A 23592-nucleotide genomic window follows, 5' to 3' on the forward strand; every position below is an offset into this window, starting at 1 on the left:
CTGTCTTTGCATTGCGCTTGGTGTTCGCTAGGCTGACAATGCTAGCCCCTAAAAGTTCATGTTTTAGTGGCCAGAAAAAGCAGGGTCATTTAGTTATATGGGGTCAAACTTTGTAGGTAACTTGGTATAAAAAAAAGAAAATAAAAAGATACTTCATGGAAATAAATATAATGAATTAAAGATGATTATGGGCATCAATTTGAAGATTTTGTGAAAAAGTTTCAAATTAAATAACATGTTTGCTTTAACATAAAAAGGCTTATGATTTTTAATTTACAATCAATTATGAGAGAAGAAACCACAATGTTAGTTATATGGGAGGTCATAAGAATCCGATCCTTTAAACTTCAGTACATATTCAAAGACTGAGCCTGTTTGCAGACATTACAACTTTATTCGAGATTAAAAATGCTATCCCACAGATAGATGATGATTAAAGGGGATTCAAGTAATACCGATCATGAGCTGCAAGTCGTCCGAAGAGATGGACTCAAAGGAAAGTTCAGGCTTTCATCAACTAAAACATAAAGCCTCTTGAAGAACATGACACAACGTTCGACAAAGCTGCTATTAAACTGTATTAAAAGCTAAGCCATTAGTGACAGATATCAGCTGACTGATGCATAAATTTACCCAAGAACAGAAAAAAGGAGAATTTAAAAATATGTCAAGGGACATTTTACTTGGATTTTATTTTAATTGTTAATTTTTTTTGATGTGGGATAATGTGTTTACTTAAAATGTACAGTAACAGTTTCATATACAAGAAATGTTGATTTTAAAAAAATTGAACTACTTAACTCTCCCTAAACTCCAAAGAAAATGGACCTAAATGAAATGTTAGTCGGATGTTAGTTCAATGTTAGTTGGATGAAAATAAATATTCTGCATCAATGCTTGGATATTAAATATATTTAGACCAAAAAAAAAAAGGGAACGTTAGTTATTGTTCAAATCTAGATGTGATTTTTAGACTTTATTTAGCTCTGATGATAAAACCACATACAGTTTAAAGACCGCTAACCGAGACAGTGCGTGTGTCTCAGCTGATTTTTAATAGTAGTGAAGGAAATTATGACAAAAGTTCTGTACAGGCGTTCTTGGTCATCTCTGTGGATCCCAGATGTTTAGAAGTTCTTCAAAGTTCATTAGTAACTCACTAGGAACACATACGAATTTAAATCTACAGCTACCTCCACGTTACATTACACAACAAACTAGTCACATTAAAAAGACAACCAAAACTCTCACAAAGACAAACACTGACAAAAAAAAACAAAAAAAAAACAATCCCAGACATTGGCCGGATTAGGATTCCTCTCTAATAGGAGTGCAGCCTGAGAAGAAGCTGTTCTGAAAGCTGGTCAGGAGCCGCTTCTTCTTCTTGAGGAAGCTGATAGTTGTTCTGTCCTCCTCGTTATCGTCCTCCTGGCCCTCGTCCTCCTCTGTCAAGACAGGTTTCCTTACCAGCTTTAGCTCTGCAGTGCTGTGGCCCATGTCCCCAATTTCCTTCAGCACCTGCAAAAAGCATGTTAACATAATTTTACTTATTATTGGTAACAGGTATTACACTGTGTCCTTATTATATAAACCAACTGTTCTATAAAGGTCTCAGAGGTTCGTTAGAGAACATTAATGGACAAACAGCATTATTAAGACCCAAGAACACAGCAGTAAGGTCAGGGAGGAAGTTGTGGAGACATCTAAAGAAGGGTTAGGCTATTTCAGAGAAGTGTTCACTTCTATACACCACTTGGTGTTGGTCTGTGACAGAGAGAAGCAGAAATGCTATGCAAGTGGCAGTGTATCTGCTGCACGTGTGCCAGAGATCCATCATGCCGCTTGGTCTTCAGGAGGCGTACCTTCTTTGTGGGGGTGCAAGATGGAGGCTTGAAGAAGGTGCTGTTTTCAGGGCTGTCACAGGACGGGTCCTGCAGAGATGCGGAGTCTCTGGCTATGCTGTCTGCAATGCTAGTATCCTGAAACAAGTGGACCGTTCCAAACTGAGATCAGAGGTTATCGTTCGTCATTGCACCAAATCTTCAACAAAGTGAGCTGGTCAGAATGAAACTGTCCAGTTATAAAGATACAGACAAAAAAAGAGCCCTATAACATTGGGAGCCTGTTGCAGCAGCTCTGACAGAATACTTTGTTCATCAGAAAAGGTAACATTTCCAGTGCTTTGCAAAAGCATCCATAGTCCATAGTCAAAGCGATGGAACTGTATAACTAACAATCATGTGTGCAGAGACAGCTTCATCACTTCATTATCAGAAGATTAGAAACAGTTAACATATCACACTTCCTGTTTAATATGCAACAATGTAATAACAAAAAGTCAAACCCCTTCTGTCTGTGTGCAACAATGTGAGCCCAACAAAAACAAAGACATTACCATAATGTTTAGTTTTGCTCAGGGTCCAACATGTAAGCTACCTTGAAAGTCTGAAGCGCACACAGAATCTCACCTCAGCGGTCACCTGGTTGTCCAGGTTTCGACACCTCTCGTGATCGCACTGGCAGTTCTCTCCACACGTCATCTTCCCTTTGCGACACCTGCACTGCTTGTTGCTGCAGCGACCTTTGCATGCACACTGAACAAGGAGACACGACTTAGCACCATGATTCAGTGCTGTTCTGATTCAGAGCTTACTCCAGGTAACCACTGAATGGATTTACTCAAAGTAATGCTAAATGAGCGTTGATGGTCCCTTTCCCCCTGTCAAAACAGTGGACAGATTAAGGCTGCATGATGATGATATCAGCTGCAATTAATCCTTATGTTTCTGCTTCAACTACTATCTGCACTTTGTCGCCATTATCTGTGTCAGACCTCATGCAACAAACTGAATATATTTCTCGCATGATAGAACTTCAATTTATTTTCACTTGTACTTTTCAGCATTCTCTGTATGAACTGTCCTGACTATAGTCTGTTTTAATATACTGTCGTCCTGCATGTCTATTCAAAATCCAGTCTCAAAGAAATATCTTTATAGATTAAGGCGATATAATAATAAACCAAAATAAACATGATGATTGACTGAATGAGGATCAGGATGCCTTGGAGTGAGTTTGCTGTGCAGTCCAGTTTTTGGAAGTCTGGAAATCGATGAACAGTCCTTCTCAGTTTACTGCTCCTCTCTGATCCAATTAGTTCAATTGAAGATTAGTGTTTTTTTGGGCTTTTGGAGACCTTCAGGGCTTAAATTTAGGATCTAAATAAATTATAAAAATAACTATGCTAACTTACTAACCAATACACTTACTAATTAGGTAAAGTCAGATAACAAGAGACACTCTAAACAAGCTGCAAAAAGCCAGGAGCAGATTTCTGCTGAAGGTTTCCAGGGAAGGGTGAATGTTTGGACCTTGAAGTTCCTCTGCCAGAACTATAACAAACAAATGAATGAATGCAACCAGTGCTATTCTAAAAGAATCAATAAATAAAACAATATATGTTAATATTTTATTCCTTTTTCCGACCTTGCAGAAACACTGACGATCATCCCTGATAGTTTCTCTCCTTGGTTATGTCAAAGAGTTGTTACTGAGCAGGACACTGCTAAAAGTAATGCTCTAAAACTTTATTATCAGGTAGTTGATGCATTTATCAGTGCAGGGTTCCTGCCATATTTCCATTTTAATAATACTATAATTCTCCAGACTCAAATTTACAGATTTTCTTCTGGCATTTTATGACATTCCAGACATACCAGCCTAAAACATTTGCCTAATTTGGTTTTTATCTATGATCACTATTAGCTCACATTTCATTATATAACAGCTGGCTTCTGATTCAGCAATAAGGAAAAGGCCTTTTCACATTGTTTGGCATCTGGTTGGGTAAGATCTAACACTTAGATGAATCTAGACTGGATCATAATGAATTAAATACAGATTCTAGATCCCAGTTTATGATCAGTAATATGTTCATTTCCTACAGCTTCAGGTTCTAAAGCAAACCCATTTCAAGAACCTTAGGTTTGGTTTTAAACCCCTTTGTACAACAACCTAAAGGCCACGAAAAGAAGTTTTCATTTTAGAATAAATGTGTCTAACGGTAACTGAAAAAGTAATTATAAGTCATTGATAAGCCAAATATTACAATTAAATAATGAGCAAAGAGTTTTCATTTTCATTTTGTATTCCCCCCCCTATCATGAAGTTCGTCCCAAATTTGGATTCTAAATGGACCCAGGACATCAGGTCAGTCTTACCCCAGTTAATTTGGGTTTTCTGAAGGCTCTCCGTCCCTTCTCAACTTTCTCAGGACGCCACTCTTCCACTTCCTCCTCGTTCTCGTCCTCACTGGGTGACAGCAGCTCTGTTACGTTGATGGTTGTATTCAGAGCTGCTTTAGCAGTGGTGGGCCTCCTCGGTTTGGGCTTTTTTTTTTTTAAGAACACAAAGAAAAGAGTCATATTGTGATCCAACAAGATACCCCTAGACAAGACACCTGGCTTCCAACGTTCAGTCATGATAAATAATAAATGGTTCATCTTCAACCTCTATGTAACCACACTGTTTAAAATATTAAAGCAAAACACACCAGATCTCAATTGGAAAAAAGATCATGCTGGATACCCGTACTGATATGGAATGGGTAATGTGTCAGGAATAAAAGGAGGCCACATCATTTGATGAAGATGATCAGCCCACAGAGGGAAAATTCACTGAAATGTCATTGTAGCAACTATATAGTACTCAGTAGTTTTTATGCCTAACAATGTCGGGACACGCTCCCTATGAGATGACGGATGGTGCCCTGGGGTATCTCCTCCCAGATCCTGACCAGGGCTGGGCTCCTAGACAGTCTGAGGTGCAACCTGGTGGCGTTGGATGGACCCAGACATGATGTCCCAGAGACGTTCTATTAGACTTAGGTCACGGGAGCGTACCTGCATACTCTTGCCACATTATCATGCACCAGGAGGAACCCAGGACCCACTGCACCAGCAAAGGGTCTAACAATAGGTCTAAGGATTTCATCCCGATACCTATTGGCAGCAAGGGTGCCATTGTTTATCTTTTACAGGTATGTGTGTCCCTCCATGGATATGTCTCCCCACACCACCACTGACCAACCACCAAACCGATCAGGCTGAACAACGTTGCAGGCAGCTTCTCCAGACCCGTTCACTTCTGTCACATGAGCTCAGAGTGAACCTGCTTTCATATGTGAAAAGAACAGGGCACCATTGCTAAACCTGGCACCTGGTGTTCTTTGGCAAATGCTGGTCGAGCTTAATGGTGCCGGGCAGTGAACGCAGGACCCACTAGAGGACATAGGGCCATAAGGCCACCCTCATGAAACCTGTTTCTAATGGTTTGGTCAGAGACATTCACGCCAGTGGCCCCTTGGAGGTCACTTTAGAAGGCTCTGGCAGTACTCATCCTGTACCTCCTTGCACAAAGAAGCAGATACTGGCCCTGCTGATGGGTTACGGACCTCTAATGGCCCAATCCAGCTGTCCTAGAGTAACTGCCTGTCTCCTGGAATCTCCTCCATGCCCTTGAGACTGTGCTGGGAGACACAGCAAACCTTCGGCCAATGGCATGTATTGATGTGCCATCCTGGTGGAGTTGGACTGTCTGGGTCCAGGTATCACCTCATGGTATCAGTAATTGACACTGACCCTGGTCAAATGCAAAACTACTGTAGAGAAGTTAAAAAAGACAAGGAGGGAATAAATGCCTGTGGCCTTCACCTGCAGAACCAGTGTTGTTTTTGGGTTCGTCTCACTGTTGCACTTGTTGTTAATTTCATTAACAACAAAACAGCTGACACTGATCAACCCCCTCGCATCATATTATACTCTGGTCAAAACATCTTCCTTTAATTGTTTTGAGCAGTGTACATGTTCTAGGTCTAAAACATTGACCCAGACTACAACAACTGCAGTAATGAGGTAAAACATCCTAAATAACAGGCTTGGATGTTTCTACACTCAAGCAGTCTGGTGAACTCTAAAATGAACAAGAACTCTGCAGAAACTTACTTTTGGAGGAACATACTCGAATGAATCCTCTTGGCTCATTTCATTATTGATTGCTGGCAGCAGAACTTTCTTCTCACTTGCCAGTTGGAGCAAAGAGAGTTTCTAAAGGTGAAAAAGACAGATTTGTTATTACTTTGTGATTATGGGATAGCAAATGCTGCCTGTGGCATTTCATCCTCTTTCGGCTATCTGCCTGTCACACTTACAAAATCCATTCCACTTCAGGGAACAAACTGAGCTCTAAAAGTAATAAAGCAAGCTTATATTTTATTATTTTACTATAGAATTTATTCCCTGATTTGTGAAGTACCAATGCTGGATCTTTGGCTTCAGACACATAACACAACTGCATCACTGAAGCGGTAGACATCTTTTACATGTAATGCAAAACTATAAACATATAAACATCTTGCAGTGGATCCAGAAAGATGTGAACCCTCATGAGCTTCTAAGCTCTTCTTCTCTTACGTCATTATTGAAATGTCTTCTCTAACATTGCACGATTTCACCAGAAGGGTTTCTAATCCACGCAGATGGCCTCTCACAGTCATTTAAACATATATTCTATTATTAGCTCAATCTTAGCGACATGACTGTATCTCTGGTTGATTGATAAATCATAGTCAGGATGAATATACAGAAATCAGTCTTTTTAATGTGTAAAAGAAATTGGTCAATGGAAGGAAATAATTCACGCCTTGAATCCATTTTCATTCATTTTACCGTGAGCAATCTTGAGTCCATTTGTTATTAATCCATTATGATAATAAAATAAGCGAATGTAGCATCAATCTACCCTACACACTAAAGGAGGTCAGGGATATTACCTGTCCGTATTGCTCATTCTGCTCCACCAGTTTCTGGTTCTGTTCACTTAACGCCCGGAGTTTTTCAAGCTCTTCCTCCTAAAACGACAATAAGAACTTAAGATGAGATATGCAAAGATTTTGTACAAAAAAAAGGCATTAAATGTTGAATAAACACAAGACAAACCTGGACTTTGAGGCGCTGGAGAAGCTCTCTCTCTTTTGAGCTCGTCCCCTTATTCTGCTCCGTTTCTTCTGATTCCTCACCTAAAGGTTTGTTCTGCAGCTGGTTAAGGAGGTAAAGAACCTGCAGAGAAACAAATAAAAGGTTCAGTGAACAGAGCTGGGAAACAAAAGCATATTCTTCAACAGACATGTCACCTTCTCTTGGTGCCGCTGCTCCAGCTCCACCAGCTGCTGCTGGTGCTCCATGTCCATGGTTGACATCACGTTCCTCTCGTCAGCCATCATCTTCCTTAAATCTTGGGCGTTTCCTTTCTCCTGTTTCAGCTCACTCTCCAGCTTGGAGCAGGCAGTTTTAGCCGATACCAACTGGAAATGAAATAAAACACAAGAAGGAAAAAGTTGTCAGTAAACACAATGTGTGAAACGCATTTAGGTTTACTGGCTTTTGTTTGTCGTTTTTACCTCAGCCATTAGAACCCGTACTGCACTCTTGGCATCCACTATGCTCGTGAGGCTGTCGATTCGTTGTTTCAAACGTCCCTCGCCGTCAGCAACGAGTACTTTCTGCTGCAGGTCGGCTATCTGGGCGTTTCTGTGAGGACACAAACCATTTAGTGCTTCTCATAACATCTGCTGCGCAGCAATGAGGGAAAGTCAATGTTTAAAAAATCTTTACTGCTAATATATCAAAATAGTTTCTCACCTGAGGCCCATTTCTGTCTGCAGGTTCTCCACCTGTTTGGACAGAGGGGTGTCCAGCACCCCCTGGCTCTCCAGCTCAGAAATGATCAGCGTCCGACGCTGCACAAAAACACAAACTAAGACCTCAAGCTGTTTCCTGTTCTATACGCTGGATTTTCACTTTCTGTTTATTCTTTTACACTTCGAGCCACTCCAGGACACATTTCTCAACCTACTCTGATTTTAGGAGCAGGTCTTTCTCCAGCTTCTATCTGTTGTTTGAGGTTGTTGATCTCCTGAGCCAGCACCTTCCTGTCGTCCAACAGATCACTGAGGTGGCGGCGGGCCTCCTCTGTGCTCACCATCACCTCCATCTCATTGAGCAGCCACGTCTGGCACAAAGTATACAAGGTAAAGATGACAGTACAGCTTTTTCGTAAGTGCAGAAAAGGTTTGGCGTTACGTTTACATTCAGAAATGGGTGAAACAAAAATGTGTTTTACTACCTTAACCCGTGCAGCAGCGCCCTCCATGCCTCTGCTCTGGGCATTATTGCGCTTCTCTGTAGCTTCACTTCTCTTCTGCAGGGCATCTTTGAGTCTTTTGTTAGCAGCTGCTGCCTGTAATGAAACGTCAAACAGATCAATATGCTATGAAGCTGCTCTTGAACCAGAAACGCTCCCATACACCAAACGCCACAAACAAAATAAAAATAAAAAGTTCACCTCTTCAGTTTTGCGCCGCAGGACATTGGCTTGTTTCTGGAAGTCTCTCTCCAGTTTAAGCAACTCATACTGCCGTTTGCGGTCCTGTAACACAGGATTAAAAAACAAAACATTGCGAGAATGAGTTCTTCTGTTCAGCTTTTCAAAATGAATTAAATCTTTTACAGACCTTTTCCTTCAGCTGCAGGACCTCCCTGTCCTTCTTGTTCTTCCACTGTCTGTATTTGTCAGCATCCTCCCTCATCTGCTTCATTAGCTGCGTTCGCTGCGTCTTCATAGCCTAGAAGAGACCATGTGGTCATTTCAATTAGTGAACCACTGATTTTTACGTAGAGTACTATCAGTAATATTTATACCGCCTCCCTACACACAAATGGCACGGCAACAAGGGTTTCACACTGACAGCTGCTATAAACCAACTGCTCCTTTGTTCATTGTGACATATGTGCAGCACATTTATTGGACACCTGGTAAAGATGTGCAAAAAGCTTCAAAATTACTTCATCTTTTATCGCAGCAGCATAATCCCTCACACTTAAAAACTACTAACTACTTCGTTGACGTATAAAATTCAGCTTAAAACAAGTTTTCTTCCGGGATTGCATCCTAGATAGCTCCATCCATCTTCTCATGAACTCTAACCAGCTTCTCTTTCCCTGCTGAAGAAACGCAGCATGACCGTGGGGGGTGGCATGTTCAGCTCTCTGAGGCTCGTCTAGATTTCTTCTATGCTCTACTTTCCTGGTCCGTTTGGGTAGTCTTGGTATGTTTGCATGCTATACCCGTTCCATTTTCAGATGATTTGACTGAACTGTCTAAAACTCATAACCCAACCCTGCTTTAGACGTCTCCACAACTTCCTCCATGACCAGTCTGCTGTGTTCCTTGGTCATCATGATGCTGCTTGTTCTCTAATAAACCTCTCTGGCCTTCTCAGAACCGCTGGATTTATTTGCACAAATGGACTAATAACAGGGGACTTGTGAAGACAATTGGCTGATTTGGATTTTATTTGGGAGCTATCAGAAAGTTGAATGTTTTCCTTTATAAAAACTCTGGTTAAAAGGCTAAAAAAAAAGACTGGTTACCTGTATCTCCTGCATAAGCTTGCCGACTTTCTGAACAGAGGACTCCTTGAGTTTCAACAGTTTCGACTGATCAAGAAGTTTCTTCTTCATTTCTACAAGCTGAGCTTCGAGTTCCTGTAGTCTCTTCCTCCGCTGCTCACTGAGCCTGAAAGAAGTGTACAGATGTCAGAAGTAAATGGAGGGCTTGAAACATCACGGGATCTCACACTGTCTTTAATCAGATCGTTGCAACAGGAAAAATAAAGTGGTCGGACTTGGCCTGGTTGGTGTCTTTCTTCGCTGATTGAAGAGCTAAAACCAGTTCTTCTTTCTCCGTTTGCAGAGAATCCACTGCCGCCTGCAGTGTTTGGACATTTTTCTGGAGGACAACAGATTGAGCTGAATAAATGATCTGTACATTTCAAGATCAGGTCAAAAGAAACAGTGGCCTTCATTAGTTAACAAATACAAATGAATTGCTCTGTCTTGTCACCTTACCTGGTGCTCTGACTGCATGGGCTCCAGCTGGCTGTCGTTCTCGCACATTTTCCTCACAAAAGCTTCCTTCAAACTCAACACCTTGTTCAGCTCTATGAGCTCTTTGGAAAGCTGGGCTTGCCTCAGAGCATGATTGGCTGTAAAAGCCTCTGGAGAATCCTTTGTGGAAGTGGAAAACTGTTAGAAATCTGATCATGTTTGGAAATGTTTGAATTAATGTACAGTTTAAATACTATTTTTTCCTTTCACATAAAACAATCTAAAGCTTTAAAACTACACAGAGCTCAGAGGAGAAATCGGAAGTCGTACTGATGAGGACTGCTCAGGTGGATTTTTACTGCCACTCATTGCTGCCTCAAATACTTCCTCTTTCGCAGACATGGCGTCGATGGAGGCAGAGATACCGGCGCTCTCATTCTTACAAAGCAAAGAACAAAAAAGGCATTATAAACATCTGCAATGTCAGCCAAGACAAATAACGTTAATACAGTGGTGCTGCAAGCACTTCCGATCACATTGTTCTTTAGATTCAGAGGACAATATTTCCCCTTAAATGTCAACCGCAACATCCAATAAAATGTCAAAGTTGCAGTAGAATGTAACCTGATTCATGTACCTTGAGCTCCAAGATGACTTCTTGTAGGTTCTTCATCACCTCCACGTTCTCCTTTAACTCTTGGTCCTCCAGTGTCTGCATCACTTTCTGAAGATCGATCGTACATCTGAAAGAAATAAAAATATCGCCTAAAACCTTTGTGTTCAGATTAATTAGAAGAAGAAAAAACAAAGTCGACTAAAGATCATTTAAAAGGTAAAGTTATCAGTTAAGGCTTTCACACAACACTTAAAATATGATGCTTAGTTTAGGGGATTGAATTAGCTTATCCTGGCTCAGCTCCATGATGAGCTGTTTACTAGAGAAGCACCGAGAAATCGCCTGGAGACCGGATCGGACAATCTTACGACAGATCAGCCAGTTGGAAACTAAAAACAAGATTTTTTCCAAACTCAAATGTTGAGGGTTTTCCGTCAGTTATGGTGTTTTCACGCCTGGATGATGCAGGTGGTCCGGGGGACTTTCATTTGGTTTGATACACATCTGCAACGCACTTCTGAAAACCCAACAAACTGCCAGGACTATGTTCAGCAGTTACAACAGGTACTTGCATGGGCGTTGTAACAAAAAGCTGGCCAGTATGAGCAGCAGGCAACACAGCGAGCTATCCAGTTCTGTGTACATGAGACGGATGCAGCAGTACAGATACAGACAATGCAGAGGAAGAAATCATGGCGTCTTGCTGTCGTTGGAAGCAGAGTAAGGTATTGCTGTAAATCATCCATCGCCTCCTCCCTTTTGTCCACTAGACAGTACATTTTCTTTCCCACTGTGGAACTGAGATGCAGGTTTTTAGGCAAACCAAAGTTTGCGACATCACACATGTAAAAACGCAGCGAAAGATCTGAGGAAACAAGCATAAATATATCATATCCGATATGAAAGCGCTTTAAGAAAGATGGGTTGATTTATGCCTGCATACATGGATGAATTGGTGGGTTGATAGACAGACTTATGTACTGACACAATGAAATATTGATAGATTAATACAACACTCCTACATGCATATTTTTGCATAAAACCAGCTAAAGGAAGCAAACTAGTTAGACTTGTTGCAACTTGTTTTTTATAAAGTTATATTAATGTTTTTGTCAATGGGTTTTTTTCCCATATTTATCCAGACCTGGAAAATATAGAAATCAAGGTCCAGACTACTGCAGAGTCTGTAGAAACCCTGCTTAAAGCTTTTGGAGACTCCCAAAGCTGAAAAGCTTTCATGCATTTAGAGAACTTACGCTGCATGGTGCTGAAGTTGCTCCAGTTTGCTTTGCAGTTTCTCATTTGCTTGTTCTGTCTGAAAATGAAACAAAAAACGGTCAGCACTATAGATGAGAATGCAGCAGAGTAACAAGTCAGAAAAAGCACTAATGCAAAAAGCCCCACAGTTACAGTTTAATAACCAATGTGCTTTTTCTATAAGTTCTTTTTTTCCCTTTCCTCCAATGTTCTCCGATGATCCATTTTTAACTGCAGAAATATCTTTTCTTTCAACGACGACATTAGAAAGACAATTAGTGAATGCTGCTTTGGTCTGACTTACCATAATGATCTTCTCAAACATGAGGGCCGTCTGTCCCGTTGCCTCGCTCAGCTCTCTGCACAGCTTGCTGTTTTCGTCTTGCAGAGAGCGGTTCTTTTCCAACAGTTTGCCCACATCCTCAGCTGAACTAGTCCTGTAAAAACAAGGGATATGCCCTACAGGTTGCATGTATTCTGACTGGATTTATTTACCATCCACTCAGGACTCCGCAGGATCCCAGTTTAACCCCCCTTCTTACCCAGACAGCATAGGAGCTACTCCTCCTCGAGCGTGCAGAAGCATCACCTGCAGCTCTTGAACCTGTGCAAACATGAAAAGAAAACAAAAAAACATGCAATTTAATTAGGGGTGCTCCGATTGCAGTTTTCTGGCCGATCACCGACCTTTAAAAAGCCTGACCTGATTCCGATTTTGGTCCGATACCAATTTCCTTTATAACTGACACTGTCAGGTGTCATAAGGTCGCCACACACCTTTAATGATCCAATCTTGTGTAGTCAACAGTCAGCCGCGCACATGCAGACTTGACCTGGTGGGCGGGTCAGCCCTCTCTCATGGCAGAGCAAAAGGGCACAGTGGGTGATTTTCAGACCTTTCCAGAGGTAAATAGGTTTGGTGGATAAGATCGGTTTCACATATAAGTATCAGGCAATCAGTCAAAATTATGGAAGTCGGGGCCAATCAATCGGGCGGCCAATCAATCCATCGGTGCACCCCTAAATTTTATCCTCCTAATTCTTTGCTTTATGTCAAGGTTCTGTATGCTTTCACTTGTTCTCTACTTCCAGGATCAGATTAAAATATAGAAAACCCCAGAATTGGCTGATACACTGGTGTTGTCAGAACTACCTTGAACTCAACCCACTCAAGACTGTGGAAATGGTGGTGGACTTTCGGAGAACACCACCCCCATACACCCCCCTCACCAACACTGTATCGGCCGTGGACCACTTCAGGTTCTTAGGAACCACCATCTCTGAGGACCTGAGATGGTCTTCGCACATAGACACTGTTCGAAAGAAGGCCCAGCAGAGACTGTACTTCCTGAGGCAACTCAAGAAGTTCAACCTTCCACAGGAGCTGTTGGTCATCTTCTACACTGCCATCATTCAATCTGTCCTGTCTTCATCCATCTCAGTGTGGTTTGGCTCATCCACAAAACAGGACAGGTCCAGACTGCAACGAATAATCAGGACTGCAGAGAGAATAATCAAAGCTGACCTTCCCTCCATCCAGGACTTATACAGGTCAAGGGTCAGGGAAAAGAGCTGCTAAAATCTCTGCAGACCCCACACACCCTGCACATAAACTGTTCAGAGCTTTACCTTCAGGTGGCGCTACAGAGCACTGTTTACTAAAACCAGCCGCCACAGAGACAATTTCTTCCCCCAGGCTGTTTCTCTGATGAACATTCAATAGAGTACAGAACAACAGCATACAGATGTTGCAAATGCACCTTTTTATTTATATATGTGTATATTGTATATATGTATATTCTTTAATGTAAAAAACAAAAACCAGAGAGCAAAGTGTACCGGAGTCAAATTCCTTGTTTGTATGTACAAACTTGGCAATAAAGCTGATTTTGAATTCCTAGCAGATAGATCAAGAGAAAAGCATACTGACAGATAGACAGATTTCTAATGAATAGGAGAGTAAATAGTAATGACACTTCAAACACAACGTGTAGATCTGCTAATACAGCTTTCACTGTGATACTGATTGTTTTTTATACCTGCTGTTTGAGTCGGTTCATTTCTGCGGCTCTGGGGTCGACATTAACGATGGGTTTGTTTTTAATCTTGCGAGCTCTGTCAGCGTATCGCAGCGTGTTGATGCTTTCCTCCATGTTAGAGTCTGCAGGACTGACGCACGCGATCATCAGAGTGTGACTGTTTCCTCCAAGAGAATCTGAGGAAAGGCATTCAAAACAGTTTTTTTTTTTTTTTTTTTTGAAAAAGCAATTACAGTGCATCAATTTACTGAGCAGCAGCGTTGTATCTGTGGACATGTTTTCTGTTTTCTAAACTGTCAGCTTGGCTACATGCAAATAAGTTTGGTGTAATAAAGCAGAAGATGCCTGAAAACCTTTTAGAATACAAGCTTCATAAAAATGGATTATGTTTGTTCGAAGATGCTCAAAGTAAAAACAGCCTCTATGCCAGATCTAATGACCACCGTGACTTTGAACATTTAAATCAAAGCCTACCCTGAAGCAGACGGGTGAGTTTGGAGTCTCTGTAAGGAACAAAGGCGTTTTTCTTGCTTTCATCGCCCAAAGCACTGATCACATTACCCAGACACAAGAGTCCACGGTTGATGCTGATTCCTGCGGATAAAAAAACAAACAGCATCACAAGACAAGTTCTCTCACAAAGGCCAGTTTTAATACAAAACTCTCAGAACTTTGTACATCATATCCTACATTTAAATGTTTTATTACATTAAACAGAACAGCTGCACAAAAGGTCACGTAAAAAACATTGTGTGTGTGTGTGTGCATTTAACTAGAAGATACAAATACTAAGCATACGATTGTGATTACCTTCTTTTAAACGGTCTCCCTCAGCTTTGGTTTTCTTTTGTCTCTCTGAACCAGCCAGATCCACAAGGTGCAGCTTTGAAACAACTGAATCCACTCTGCAACAAAGGTTTGCAGATTTAATCTACTTGGGAGACAGGGGAAGGCAAAGCTGCATTGTGTATCAAAGAATGGGGGTCTCCAAATATACACTGAACCAATTTCAGGGACAGGGACAAAAACAGCTTCCTGTTCCATGCCCATAATTTCCTAAAGTGCAGCTATAATACAATTTTATCATTATTAGTTATACAGACTTTGTTATGCCTGTTCAACTCAGAAAGGTACCCAGCAGCCATTGTGCTCCTATGGTTTTACTGAGATGAGCACCAGAGAAGGTGCCTGAATGACTTAAGTTTTCTCTGGCTGTTTAGGGCAGAAATTAACACAATACTACCATTTCTGAGCACTGCTGGTCAGCCACCTGAAAGAAAGCTACTATGCATTTGCCTCGCTTACAACAAAAAGAGACCCTGCAGTCTGGAAAATTTTCCTTCTTTTGTAAAAAAAAAAAAAAAAAAAAACATTCACTGTGTTTAAACTGCAAGCGTGCCGTGCATCACTCTTATTAGGGTAATGGTAAAACTACAAGTAAGTTACAAGCTGACTGTCTTAAGCAGCCACCGCCAACTAATCAACCAGCTGGTAAAAACTCAACTTAAGAGGTCTAATGTTCTGCCAAATAATTAGTTTACCTGAAAATTACTATTACATTTATTTTCTAGAAAATGTTGATAGAGTATATGCTCAAAACATGGGGATTGTGCTGCTTTTAGTGGTAAACACAAGAAGTCTTTGCATTTAATTATCTGCAAAGGAAATAAAAAATATTTTGTGCAGATGACAGTGAACCTGAAGCAAGTGCTGATGGGTACTTAATCCGAAGTCCACCTTTGGAATTGGGGAAATTATATCAAACCCAACACAGCTGGGTTCCAGTTGCAAGTTAAAAACCCAGTGGGTCATCATTTATTTATTCAGTGACCAGGCTAACTGCTACTAGCCATTCAAGCAAACACCAATTCATGTCTTTGCATTCTGCACTTTCAAATAACAAGTCGTTTGTTTTTTACTGTGGCAATCACTTCATTTTCCAAGGCAGCCATATTTGATCTTGAAGTTGGGATAAATGAGAAAACTTTCCCACCTGAATTCTGACCTTTCTGCTCATTTTTGTCAGGATCAATCAAGGAAATCCCAAATTCTAAGCAGAAATGCAGCATATAATAAAGCTTTGTCTTTAAAATCATCATGCAATACCAGCAAATAAAGTTTTTTTTTTTTTTTTGTCTTTTCTGTTACCTTTTTTTTTATTTTTATGAACAAACTGAAAAAGCCCTCTTGTCCTCCAGTTTTATAAACTCTGGTACTTGAAACAATTATAATTTACTCAAGTGGTACTTGAGTAGATAGATGGTAACTTAGTTTGAGAACCACTGCTAACTTCAGTAAACAAGCAGTAGTAGGAATAATTTCTTTTTTAAAACAAGGATAATAGATTGTGTTCTTCATTTGTTTTCAATATCTGTATCAATACAGTGAGACATTGTCATTTATACTGAAGGTCCCAGAACTGTGAGAATCTCATATTGGCCATGCCTATTACCCAATATTAAAGAAAAAGTATTTTAAAAACAGCTAGAAAAAAACACACGCATGGAATAACTAAAAATATGAAAAAAAAAAGCTAAACATTAAACCTTGTAAAAGTTTAAAAGAAAGACAAGAGTCAGCGTCCTTAAAGGACCCGTATATGCAGATGTTGTTCCAGTTCAGCGCTGTAATGAGAACATATTGATAACACACTCTTCCTCTGAGGAACTCTGCATGGAAAGTATAAAAGAAAAGTGAAAGAATCTGACTTGTCGGATCCTCTGCGCTGCTCCAGAGTGATCGTGAAAATGGCATGGGAACGTGAAGAGGCTGCATTCATCGCTGTGGACCCCACGGTACGCGCAGAGTTCCCAAGTTCCAGACAACCCACCATCTCCGGGGCAGAAACCACCTGCCTCTCAGTCAACCCAACAATCTGGGGGGAAAAATTTATTTTAAATGGTAAAAATGAAAAAGAGAAAACAAAACTAAAATCTTTGTAACATTTCTGAGATGTCTCACTGAACTACACTTACCTTAATGCCTTCTTTAGGGTCCTCCCGAATGCTAATGGCAGGTTTATCTTTAGAAGAAGACAGCAAATCTAAAATGTCTTCGTTATATATCTATAATAAAAAAGACCAAAATTAGAAGATGCTCGAGACTGAACATAATAATAAAGGACAGCAGAGGAAACAGTGTGTATCTGCCCACCTCCAGATAAGATACAGCCAGACAGAACTCAGAGTCAGCTCTCTTCTCCTTCTCCTCAAAGATCCTCCTGATGACCCTGGGAATAACTCCAACTGAAGGGTCATTTTCCTGAGCTGATGTGTATGTTCCTCCCATTGAGTAGGTTTTTCCTGACCCTGTCTGTCCATATGCCAAAACAGTGGCATGGTAACCTAACATGGGAAACATTTGGCAAGGATGTAAAATGACTCAAATAATAAGAAGTTTGCTCAAACATCCCTTGAAAAAAGCTCCTAAAACTGGAATTGCATGCAGCTAAGAACACAGTACAATGTGAACAGGCCCTCTGATGGAAACCCTGGTCAATGACAAGCAAAGTGTGCCAAAAATGTACATTGCAGAGCAGATTTACCTTTGAAAATTCCATTCAGTAAAGGCGAGATAGCAGTGCTGAACACTTCTTCTTGTTCAGAAGTGGGATCAAACACATAATCATAAGTAAATGCTTTCTCTGTGCCAACAATCACCTGAGAAAAATACAAACATGCTTTTACATACTGTCCTGAATACAACGCAAAGTCCAATCTAATCCGATTAATGTGGGTTTGAACAGAACAATACACCTTACCTGTGGCTCATTAGGAACAAAAGTGAGACAGGACTGACATCCCTCGTTGATTTCTTTGGGCACCAACGGGCGACATCTCAAGGCAACACGCACCGGGATCACCTTAGCATCTTCATTTGTCATGGCGCAAAATTCCAATCAACAGCTTTAAGAAATATAAAACAAAATAAAGCTGAAAAACGTGCATTTAACTTAAACAGGGCCACAGATAATGTTTTACTGTACATTTAGACATTATTTAACACATTTATCAAAAGATTTTAGCCAAAAGAAAGTGTTTAAAATTCAGCCATATTTTTATCCTCAAACATCTTTTAACCCTACTTTTCAATATTTATATGTGCTCAGGGGGACAATCTTAACATTGAATCCAAAGGTTATTCATCCAGCGCTGACACCCATAGTGTGTTCTGTGAGATCAGTTCAGCTTCTCCTGCTTTAACATAAGGCTGCACAAATCTAGGAAAACACTAGCAAAGCTTCCTGAGCTTTGTTCACTTGGATCTCTCAGGTGGGCCCCAAAAAGAGAGTATTTAATATGGACATCAGTAGTGTTAAAGTAAGGAGTTAAAAAACTGACAACACACACACCTCCTGAGTGTGTGTGTTGCAAAAAGTCACTTAATATACTAAACAAAAAACAATCTGATCTATTAACACAGAAGAAAGGATGAAGGGTATTACAAAACTATTTCTCAAACTGATGACGTCAAAAAATGTACTAGAAATGTTGGCATCAATATTTGTAAGGTAAGTGCAAACAAATTAAGTAAGATGAAGAGCCTTTCAGCCCCAACGTACAAAATGCGTTGTTCAAGCACCCTAAGTTTGGCTTCATTAGAAACATCTTTTAAAAAAGGTGGTTAAGAAAAATTCAAACACTTCCAAAGTTTCATTTACAGATGAAAATAAAGCTTTGATCAGCCAATAGCACAACAGCCAATTGGCTTTTATTACCCCATCAAATGTAGCAACATGTTGAAGTTGTGTACTGTGTGGGCAAACTATTTAGAGTGCAAAATTATTTATACTCCCTTGAAGTTTTCCACATTCTGTCACATCACAACCACAAACTTTAATCTGGTTACTTCTGAAGGCAAGATGTTGTACTGGGTTTTTATTTAAGGGCATCAGAATAAAGAGGGCTGAATAAAAGAAACAAGCTAAACGTTTTCATTTCGCAAAAATGTTTGAAAACCATGTTTCGTCTTCGAGATTAAAATAATAATATGGAAATCAACTCATTTTTAACAAGGCAACCATAATGGACTTCGGCCATTGCTTTCAAACTTGGAAATGTCATTTTCTGAATGCTCTGCCAATGGAAAGGATTTTTCCGTCGTTGTTGGTAAAAACAGTCTCTGATTGTGTATGAATTCAATTTTTTTTTTTATCTTAATCAGTGGTTCATAAAAAAGAAATCTGTTTCAGTAAACGTCTGCAAGCTGTCTCTGAGTCCTATTCATCTCCAGCTGTAAAGACGAAACTTAAAGCGATCCTCAGTACACACAGATTAACAATGGGGTGTGGAGAGAGACAATGCCGCGGTGAAAATCACAAATTTATAGTAATTCCTTAGCATTAATGTGAACGCACTGATTTAATATTCCAGGACAAGTGTAGCTAGCAGCAACAACCATAAGATGCAACGCGCAACAGGGAAACACCTTAGACGAAACCTTATTTAAACGCATCTTCGTTAAACAAAAGACAAAGCCAACTAATCCACTCAGACACACCGGGTCCCTTGGACTGCTAACTACATAATACGTTACAGTCAGCTTGAAGTTAAAACAGCTAGCTACGGTTATTAGCAAGACGTTACCATTAACGTACCTTTTCAAGTTTCAACTAAGGATTAGGACGAAAACTGCATTCGGTAGCTCACTTTGACAGCGGAGAACTGCCACATAAGACACGATAATGAGGCCGTTTACTGTTTAAAAACACTTAATATTACAGCTAAATTGACTTTAGTCCTTTAGTTGTACGTTTAAACCAAAATCTATGAAAAGTTGTTCCTGCCCGCCACTTTCAAACACGCAGCTCCGCCTCCTGCCCCTTCTTCTACTCAAAACAAGAAGCACAACCAACAGTGGAGAACTGCGCTACTGACCTCTACAGGGCTAAGGTGAAAAATGCAGTGTTACCCATAGACAACCCATGGTGCCACAACAAACCCACGCGTTGTGTAAATAGACTATACCTGAGGTTCTCAAAACTTTTTATAAGTCACCATAACACAAATTAATAAATAATATAATAAAACAAACAAATCCACTGACACTGCTTCATTGGTTGAAAGATGTGGTTTCATTAATGCGGTTTATTTTCTATTAAAGGTCAAAAATTCAATGTTTGTAGCTGGAAAAAATATGAATATGCCAAGAAGTTCAATTCAGAGTGGGAAAGTCAAGGGTTTTTCTGTAACCTCATTCTAAAAATCCAATATTTCTGCTTTGCATACCTAACAAGTTTTGTAATAATTGCTGTAGAAACTGTTTCTTTGTGCTTTTGACAATTTGTACATGTTCATATTTTGTAGCATCATAATTTAGCCTCCCGTAGTGAACATGTTGCTATAGTGTTTAAAAGTTAAAAAAAAAAAAAGCGTTGCTATTACCTAGTATTAGCCTGGACACTGAGTATACCAATCAACAAGTCCCCCTGGTTTTCATGCTTGGAACTGGAATGTAGGAAACGTAACAGTGCAGAAATCAAGATCAGCTCTATGTATACAAAATGTACGATGCTTGGACTTCTCAAACCTGGACAAAATTCTCTATAGCACAGCCTGTGATCAATGATACATTGGATTTGTTTGCAAATATCTTTGGCATCAAAACCACGCCCAAGTTAAGACGCATATTATCAATTTAAATCCCATATCTAAGAGGATCAAGGGGAAAAAAACAATAAAATGGTTGTTTTTAAATTTATGGATTTCTGTGTAGGCATGTTTGTCTGAGTCTTTTTTTTCTGTCTAAATTTTAATGCCAAGAAATCAATGAGTTGAAAAGAAGGGTGTGCTCATTGTAAATGCATTATTGAAATATAAAAGAATGTGTGAAACACTTACTTTTTCAGAATTTCCATTTCTAATTAATTAATTAGTTAATAAATTAACTAAGAAATACAGTCTAGGAACTCAACATTTTCTTTACCCTTTTTTATTTGCATACCTATTTATACTTAGAAAATTATAAAATCTAATTTTACACTTTTACAGACTTTTACAGACTACACTGAAACCCTGATATCTTCATTCTCTTCACTACTAAATATGAAAAATACTGCAAAACAATCCAAACTCTCAGCTATTTTACTACAAAATGACAAAATAAGGACAATCGTTTAAGGCCGAGTGGAGCGACCATCAAAGATAAGCTTACAAGACACCATGTGACTTGGTAACTGTCAGTCCGACATGCCCATTTAAAAGATGAAATGCTCAGGATATTAAAAAGACACAAAAAAGAGGGACAGAAAGAAATCTGAGTGAGTGATATGACATCCTGGTTGATGAAAGGAGTTCACGCTGTCCTGACTGGAAAAGAAAGGTCACTACACTGGGAGCCAGAGGGAAAAACAGCTGAGTCTAGATAAAGTGATGACAAGGTTTATGCAGAGAGAGACAGAGCTGGGTAATCTGTAAATCAGCACAAGTCAGTGTATGGACTCAGTTTTTCTTCATCTAATGTGGAACAATGCATTTCCTTAATTGTTCAAAACTATTCGTATGTAAACAAATGTTATTATTCAAACCACTTGCAGGATAAATAAGCATACCAGGCTCTGTGAAATGCAACAACATTTATGGAGTTTGCTGTCTCCAACTAAAACAGATAAAAAGATGCTCTGACCCTGCATATAAACAATAAATATTTATTGTATGAAACAATATACTACTAAGACATTATCACTGCTAGGTTCAAAGTAGCAGTCTCTAGATTACCACTTTATAATTGTCTATAATCAACAGTCACGTTTTACTTAACTTCCAAGTTACATATTTGAAGTACATTCATCATGAATGAATTAGTTATTTATGAAGCACTTTTCACAGGCATTGTCACAATGAACTGTGAAATATATAATAATCACAAAAATCAAAATCACGAAATGTAAAAACCGCCGCATTGATCAGAAAAGACATGACAGGAAAAGGCAAGGCAAGTGTATTTGTACAGCACATATCAGCAACAATACAATTCAGAGTGCTTTACATGATGAAAACATAAGAAAAAAAAAGACATAAAAAAGTATATATATATATTACAGTGGCATAATAAAGGAAAGTACAGCAAAGTTGTGCTATGGACTAAAATAATTCTTCTGTTAATATTTTAAACAGAACAGTCAAAGGCAACTTTAAACAAACTGTTTTTTAACCGTGATTTAAAAGAACTCGGGGAATCTGCATTTTGCAGTTTTCTGGGACATTGTTCCAGATTATTGGAGCATAAGAACTGCATGCTGCTTCTCCATGTTTGGTTCTGGTTCTTGGGATGCAGAGTAGACTTCAACCAGAAGACCTGAGTGGTCTGGAAGGTTGATACAACAAATGTTTAATGTATTTTGGCTCTAAGCCCTTCAGTGATTTGTAAACTAACAGAAGTATTTTAAAGTCGATTCTCTGAGAGGCAGGGAGCCAGTGGAAGGACTTTAAAACTGGGGTGGCCCTATCTTCTTAGTCCTAGTGAGGACGTGGGCAGCAGCATTCCGGATCATCTGTAGGTGTCTGGTGGACTTTTTAGACAGACCTGTGAAGATATTGTTGCAGTAATCAATTCTACTAAAGATAAATGCATGGATAGGTTTTTAAGATACTGATGGGACATTAGTCCTTGAGTCCTGTAAATGTTCTTCAGGTCAAAGAAGGCCGGCTAAGGTTCAGGTCTGAGTCCTTCACCACACACAGATTTTGGGCCTTATCTATGGTCTCTGCAGTAACTGAAGCTGTGTGTTGATGTTTGATTGTACCTCCTTTGGTCCAAAAATAATTACTTCAGCTTCGTTTTTATTCAGGTGAAGAAAATTAGAAGAATAGAAAATTAGAATTGATCTAATTAGATCTAAAATGTTTGGGGGAATGTCTCTACTGAATTTTAGATATTATTACTGGGCATCAAATATTAGACTTTTTAGGTATTGGCTTCAGTCAGATGCACCCTCTCTACCGGCTTGGCTTGTTATGGAGGCCAACTCTGTGAAACCTGTCTCTTTAACAGCCCTATTACATTCACCACTACAATCCTCAACCAAACCATATACTTTTAATGAATTGGTCAAATCATCCCTTAAAATTTGGGTTCAAGTTAGATGTCATTTTGGCTTACAGATGTTTTCTATTCATGCCCCCATGGCAGCCAACCATGCCTTTCCGCCTTCTTTCACAGATAGTATATTTCTGTCATGGAGGAAATTAGGTATTTTGACTTTTCAAGATCTGTTTATTGACAATGTATTTGCCTCCTTTCAACAAATTTCTGATAAGTTTAAGGTTCCGAGACATCAATTTTTTAGGTACTTGCAGGTGCGTAATTTTGTTCGTACAACATATTCAACCTTCTCCAATTCTCCTGGAGATTCACCTTTAGATGTGTTCTTGAAGCCAGTTATAACTTTGAAGGGGGCTATTTCTTTTATTTATGATCAGATCACTTTACTCCGTCCACAGACTTTAGACTCCATTAGGTCGCTTTGGGAGGAGGACCATTTCAGAGGATCTTTGGGCACAAATCTTGTTATTAATTCATAAGTCATCTATTTGTGCTAGACATAGCTTAATTCAATGCAAACTTGTGCACCGCACATACTATACTAAAGCTCGTTTGGCCAAGTTTTATACTAATATTTTACCTGTCTGTGATAGGTGTCAGCATTTACCAGTAAATTTAATACACACAGTTTGGCTTTGCCCTCAGCTTTACAGTTATTGGACCAAGGTTTTTGACATCTTGTCGGATGTCTTTA

General features: G+C 39.6%; 1 protein-coding gene across 1 annotated transcript; it reads right to left on the reverse strand.

Annotated features, from left to right (window-relative positions):
- Positions 1-943: 943 nt before the first annotated feature.
- On the reverse strand, positions 944-19670 carry kif4 (kinesin family member 4). The gene is made up of 31 exons (XM_047379988.1): positions 19453-19670; positions 17617-17761; positions 17401-17515; positions 17010-17200; positions 16832-16921; positions 16565-16731; positions 14667-14761; positions 14331-14450; positions 13857-14032; positions 12360-12421; positions 12122-12254; positions 11817-11875; positions 10582-10687; positions 10275-10382; positions 9966-10124; positions 9743-9846; positions 9489-9633; positions 8570-8680; positions 8401-8484; positions 8182-8295; positions 7912-8067; positions 7698-7795; positions 7457-7586; positions 7190-7360; positions 6996-7115; positions 6830-6907; positions 6003-6104; positions 4221-4388; positions 2469-2594; positions 1863-1979; positions 944-1518 (listed from the first exon to the last, which is right to left on the reverse strand). The coding sequence occupies exons 2-31, from the start codon at positions 17737-17739 to the stop codon at positions 1309-1311; spliced, it is 3738 nt and encodes a 1245-aa protein (XP_047235944.1). The 5' UTR covers positions 17740-17761; positions 19453-19670; the 3' UTR covers positions 944-1308.
- Between the last annotated feature and the right edge of the window lie 3922 nt (positions 19671-23592).

Source organism: Girardinichthys multiradiatus, chromosome 11 (genome assembly GCF_021462225.1).
Source record: "Girardinichthys multiradiatus isolate DD_20200921_A chromosome 11, DD_fGirMul_XY1, whole genome shotgun sequence".
Taxonomy (NCBI): Eukaryota; Metazoa; Chordata; class Actinopteri; order Cyprinodontiformes; family Goodeidae; genus Girardinichthys; species Girardinichthys multiradiatus.